General features: G+C 44.7%; 1 protein-coding gene across 1 annotated transcript; it reads left to right on the top strand.

Moving 5' to 3' along the window:
* The first annotated feature begins 1,595 nt into the window (after window positions 1-1,595).
* On the top strand, window positions 1,596-4,409 carry LOC147624610 (uncharacterized). The gene is made up of 4 exons (XM_086819625.1): window positions 1,596-2,551; window positions 2,685-3,033; window positions 3,134-3,295; window positions 3,390-4,409. The coding sequence occupies exons 1-4, from the start codon at window positions 1,650-1,652 to the stop codon at window positions 3,846-3,848; spliced, it is 1,872 nt and encodes a 623-aa protein (XP_086675751.1). The 5' UTR covers window positions 1,596-1,649; the 3' UTR covers window positions 3,849-4,409.
* The last annotated feature ends 1,701 nt before the right edge of the window (window positions 4,410-6,110 follow it).

The following is a 6,110-nucleotide window of genomic DNA, read 5'->3' as shown; positions in this document are numbered from 1 at the left end:
CCTCAATCACCCACAAGAAAAACAAAGCCCACAACATCTACTTCAGTGACTAGCTCCGAATCTTATACAGATTCCCAGTTTGACGAAAGGGATGAAGTTCATCAAGACGCCACGGAGCATCTCCAAAGATACTAGAGACGTAAATGCTATGTAGTGAATCATCGTAAAAGGCTGCAAGAAAGAACCACTATTGCTGCCCAATGGCTCCAGTATCTGGATGCAATCGACTTACATCGAAAGTTTATAGACAATTGGGGAGAGAAGTTATAAAAGATCAAGTATTATAGACCACCCCCAATTGATATAGCTAAGGTGGAAGTCTCTGATGAACCAAAACTGCAAGGTTGCATCCGTACGTACGTACGGATGCATCCGTACCGTACGGAACGTACTGTACGGATCCGTACGCGTACAGATCCATCCGTACGTTTATTTTTTTTAAAAAACCCCTTTTTGACCTTCACCATGCGATTTTGGCCTTGTTTTGGAATTTCGCCTGTTTCGCCCAGCGCTCTGTTTCGCTCCGTCTCTGCACACTGTGCACAGGTAATTCACACGCTCTCTCGCTCATGGCCTTGGTCCCTCATGATGCGTCTCGTACTGTACTCTCTCTCTCTCTCTCTCTCTCTCTCTCTCTCTCTCTCTCTCTCTCTCTCTCTCTCTCTCTCTGCCAATGTACTACTGTCTACATGATTAATCTCATCTCTCTCTCACTCCCTCCCGAGTTCGGGGTCCCTCTCCCTCTCCCTCTCTCTCTCTCTCTCTCTCTCTTTCCTCCTTTGGAGTATGCTCTACGCTCTCCCTCTCTCTCTCTCTCTCTTTCTTCCTTTGGAGTATGTACTCTGCTCTAAGCTCTCTCTCTCTCTTTGTTTGTGTCACAGCGCTTCCAGGATCCAATATGCCGAAGCCATGCAACCCCTACTGGCAGGGGTTGCATGGCTCTCCCTCTCTCTCTCTCTCTCTTTCTTCCTTTGGAGTATGTACTCTGCTCCAAGCTCTCTCTCTCTCTTTGTTTGTGTCACAGCGCTTCCAGGATCCAATATGCCGAAGCCATGCAACCCCTACTGGCAGGAGCACACAAATGTCATCCGTGTTATTAATACGCCGACCCAAGCTGGTTCTAGCACGCGTAGATGGCAGTGCAAGTATTGCAACTTCGAGCTCACGAGCACAATTTCTCGTGTCGTGATACACTTGACAGGTATTGGCACCACCGGCAATTGTGGTGGGTGCAAGCAGGTGCCGCCGCAGGATATTAGAGACAAGCTCATTGCTGAGAATTCATCAACAGCAAAGGGTTCAAAGAAGGTAAGGGGCAGCCAGCACACTCAAAAGATGCACTTCATGATGCGCTTGTGGGGGAGATGGGTGATTCTTCCACACAGGATAGCCAGTCTACAGGGGGCAGAAAGAGGGCCCGTGTCATGCAGGAGGGTGATGAGGATGATGATGCACATGTGCTGAGACAGAGTACTTTGCCTTCACGTGTGTCATCTCTTTCATGGGTGAAAGAGAGACAAAAAGTGGCTGAGATGGAGATTGCAAGCACTCTTGTGGAGTGCAACATCTCCTTCAATGTACTGAGATGTTGCACTCTTGTGGAGTGCAACATCTCCTTCAATGTACTGAGGACTGATCAATGGAAGAGAATGGTGAGGGCCATAGCAGAGGTTGGCCACACAGACTCGTGGTCCGGGGTGGAGTATAACAAAATGCGTACCACGATGCTTGAAGAGCAGAAAGCCTTGATAGACAAGGCATTGGTACCTGTCAAGGCAGGATGGCAGTCTTTTGGGTGCACCATCATATCTGATGGCTGGAGTGATATGCGTAGACGACACATTATCAATATTTTGGTGTCCTCATGTCTTGGCACATACTTCTTGCGGGCTGTGGATGCAGGAAAGGCAGGAGAATCCATCAGTGCTGAGTTTATTTATCACCACATCAGACAGGCAATTTTGGATGTTGGGCCAGAGAATGTGGTCCAAGTGGTGACAGACAATGCTTCAAATTGCAAGCGTATGGGTGAATTGGTCGAGGCAGAGTTTCCTCGCATTGCTTGGACTCCTTGTGCTGCACATTGCTTGGACCTGCTGATGGAGGATATTGGAAAGTTGCCATGGGTGCAACCTAATGTTGCAGATGCCATGAAGATTACAACATTTTTTCGAAAAAAACATCAGGCTTTGGCCATCTTCAGGAGCCATAGTGCACTTGATATGGTGCGACCCTCGAAGACCAGGTTTTCTTATATGTTCTTGGTCTTGCAGAGGCTTTTTAGATTGCGGGACCCACTACTACAGACTGTGGTGGACCCGAAATGGAGGTTTATGAACCATGCACAGACAGAGGCCACTAGATACATTCAGCAGAAAGTGCTTGACGAGGCCTTTTGGACAGACGTACAGAGCTTGACAGTGGCATTGCAGCCTATCCATGTCCTCCTCCGAATCACAGATATGGAGGGCTCTACTCTTGGACTGGTCTATCATCTCTTCATGGAGATGAAGCGCCATATTGCCACCTGTACGACATTGACGGAGTCTCAGTGAGTGTACACTTGGATATTGTTCTTGGTTGATTATATTAATATTAAATAATATGCACATTGCAACAATGAACAATATGTTTAAAGTTATATTATATAATGACTGTTGGAATGTTGGCTTGTCAATTTGTAGTCGTGGTGACATCCTGGCTATTGTAGAGCGGCGATGGACATTTATGAGCCATCCCATTCATGAGATGGCTGCATTGCTTCATCCCTTCTACAAGAAGCCAGAGCTGTTTAGTGAGAGCACTCTGCTCACGCAGAAAGACCAGTACATCAACATAATGTACGACGAGGATGAGCAACTTGAGGTTGATGCAAAGATGGTGAGTTTTATGAACAATCTAGGACCATCCTTTGCTAGAGCGGTGGTTTTGAGAGAGGAGGCGACGAAATTTCCTCTCACGTGGTGGTGGCAGAGCTATGGAAGACAAGGTCTTCCAAAGCTGACTCATCTTGCTCTCCGAATCCTCTCGCAGGTACTCTTGACTCTTTCACAATTGCATCCATCTTTAAAGTTTGATTCATTAAGGGTTTTGAGTCTTGACTCCGAAATCGTATCGTGATTCGTGATCGTAGGATTGTTCTGCTGGTGCTTGTGAGCGCAATTGGAGTGCCTACTCCTTGGTTCACACGAAGATCCGCAATCGACTTAGTACCGCTCAGCTGGAGCGATTAGTGTATTGCCGAGCTAACATGAAGCTCGTGCGAGATTATCATGCTTTGGGGGCACCCAAGCAGGTATATTTAAGTTTTAACTGTCGTACGTCTTTTGACACATTTCAATATAAGTCATTTCTTGTGGTTCTGACTTGTCGAATTTTGCTTTTCCAAGGCAGATCCGACCCATGTGAAGATGGTGCCAACCTCTACTCAGGGCGACGTGGAGCAGTGTGTCAGAGACGAGCAGGCAGATATTATACGACTCCTTCATAGAGAGTTGGAGAGCATCGATCGTCGTGTCACAAGGTCACGCGCACGGGCTTTGGCGATACCTTTGCGTGAGGAGGCTGCAGATTCAGAGAGTGCTAGACGGAGGAGCATTCGTCGGGGGAAGCTGCCTGTTCGTATGCAGCGGACTCGGGCAAATGAGGCTATCACTCTCATTCATACTCAGAGTGAGCCAGGAGATGATGATGTAGCACATGGATCTCATGATACATCTTTCACATCATCACATGTGCCCGTGATGGTGGCAGAGCCTGAGTATGACGACGAGGGCAATGTCTTGACAGATGGGGGCTTGCTCTCTTCTGGTGCATCGTCATCATCATCATCTGATGAGGAGTTTTGACTCTTAGATCATGTTTCATTGTGGAGTCTAGACTCTGGACTAGCCCTTATGGGCCTTTTGAGGACATTTCTATGATGTAGTGTTGCAGCTTGCTATGTAGTATGTGCATTGTATTCAGTTTGTTTTGAATCTTGATGCATTTGCAGCCTTTTGACATGGATGAGAGTCGAGACTTTTGTTGTGTGCACTGTGAACACTGATTCATCAGTTTATATAGAGCTAACTTCTAAGAGTGGTGATTGGTGATTGAAGATTGATCTCTGTCATCTGATTGAAAAATGGTTTTGGTATCTGATGTTTGATTTCTGAAGTAACAAGTTTTACAACATGCGGCAAGGGTTTTGTGATTACTAATCAAATGCGTATTAGCAAAGACCTTATTAGATTGTCTTGTAGGTCTCTCTCACAATTTAAAATGTATTTGGATCTTTTTATGTTTACTTTGATATGAAATGCCATATAGATTGATATTTTTTACAATGGTACGTATTTTTACGTACACAAAAATTTTATCTGTACGGAACAACATACAAATACGTACCGTACATTACGTACAGTACGTACACATCAACCTTGCAAAACTGAGTCGCTCAGATCGTGAACTCGCATAGAAGGAACGAGAGGGTAGGGATGCAGCTAAAGTAACTGACGAAGGAAAGGAAAATGAGCCTGATTTACACCCCCCGCAACCTGAGCATTACAAGTCATATAGCATAGGAGAACACAAGTTAGTGTTTGATAATGCCAAACGTAACCCCACAATAAGTGAGAGTGGAGTCATCTATGACAAGCCTAGAGGTTAAGGAAGAAGTAGACTTGGTTGAACCACGAGATGACTAGCTTGTCTATATAGCCAAGGACTTAAATAAGGCCAAGGAGGCTGAACTTATAGCTCTCCTCAAGGAGTATAGGGATTGCTTTGCGTGGACATACCATGATATGAAGGGAGTTCTCGTAGAGGTGGTACAACACACCATCCCCACGGTACCCGCCGATGCTAAACCAGTCTAACAGCAACCCTATACAATGAATCCCAAATATGCAAGCATGACTAATAAGGAAGAAATCGATAAACTTATTGTGAGTGTGGATTCATCTATGAGATTGAACACTCAGAATGGGTCTCACCCATTGTGGTTGTGCCCAAGAAGAATGGAAAACTTAGTGTGTGGTGTTGATCTCAAGAAAATTAATGCTGCCACATGCAGGGATCACTACCCCTTGCCATATTCAGAACATGTGCTCAAACAAGTTGCGGGCAAGGAGGCTTATAGCTTTTTGGTTGGATACTCAGGCTATAATCAGATCTCGATCACACCTGAGGGCCAAGCCAAAATAACATTTAGTGTATATGCTTACATAGTTGTGCCGTTCGGTTTAACCAACACACTAGCCACGTTCCAAAGACTTATGAATAGTGCTTTTAATAAGGACTTCTTAAGAAAGTTTCTCAAAGCTTTCTTGGATGATTTGTGCATTCATTTATCTTGGAAAGAGCACCTACCGTGCCTAAAAAGGGTGTTTAAAAGGTGTCAATTTAATCGCATATCCTCAAACCCCTACAAATGCCAATTTTGGGTGAAACACGGCGTTATTCTTGGGCATATAATGTCCAAAAATGGGATTTCCACTGATGAGAGAAAAATCAAGGTCATCTTGGAATTACCCCCACCAAACATAGAAGTCCAAAGATTCATGGGCCATGTTGGCTCCTACCGTCGGTTTATTCTTTTCTCTGTAGAAATATCTTGTCCTTTGTACAAGATATTGATTGTATTTATATGGACCAAGGAGTGTCAACAAGCTTATGATGTGTTGAAGCAAGCCTTGGCCAATGCTTCAATCTTGTGAACACCTAACTGGGAGTCATCTTTCATGTACACATTGATGCCTCTAATTTTGCAATTGGATGTGTCCTAGCACAGCCAGGGGAGCACAAATTGGACTATCCTATAAGTTTTGCAAGTCGGCAGACTAGATGAAGCCGAAATCAATTACACCACCATTGAGCGTGAAGGGTTAGCAATGGTTTATGCTGTAAAGAAATTTTGGCATTACCTTCTTGCTAATAAATTTGTTTTCTATGTTTGCCATCAAGCCTTGTTGTATCTAGTAAACAAACCATGCTCCACGAGACAAGAAGGATCTAAATGTGGTTATGAATTCTTCTTGAGTTGGATTTTACAATGGTTGTGAGGCCTGGCAAGAAACATGTCATGGCTGATCATCTATCCCGCATACCTAATGGCAAAGCACAAATTG

This window comes from Cibotium barometz, chromosome 25 (genome assembly GCF_041138505.1).
Source record: "Cibotium barometz isolate CiBa-2024 chromosome 25, ASM4113850v1, whole genome shotgun sequence".
NCBI classification, from domain to species: Eukaryota; Viridiplantae; Streptophyta; class Polypodiopsida; order Cyatheales; family Cibotiaceae; genus Cibotium; species Cibotium barometz.
The sequence above is the reverse complement of the archived record's forward strand: the minus strand, read 5'-3'. Positions and strand labels throughout refer to the sequence as shown.

What these genes read in the sequence shown, in the direction of transcription:
- LOC147624610 (XM_086819625.1), top strand. Translation starts at nt 1,650, where the DNA reads ATGGTGAGGGCCATAGCAGAGGTTGGCCACACAGACTCGTGGTCCGGG. An exon ending in ACGACATTGACGGAGTCTCA is followed by an intron (nt 2,552 to 2,684) that starts GTGAGTGTACAC and finishes GTCAATTTGTAG; the next exon opens with TCGTGGTGACATCCTGGCTA. An exon ending in CTCTCCGAATCCTCTCGCAG is followed by an intron (nt 3,034 to 3,133) that starts GTACTCTTGACT and finishes TCGTGATCGTAG; the next exon opens with GATTGTTCTGCTGGTGCTTG.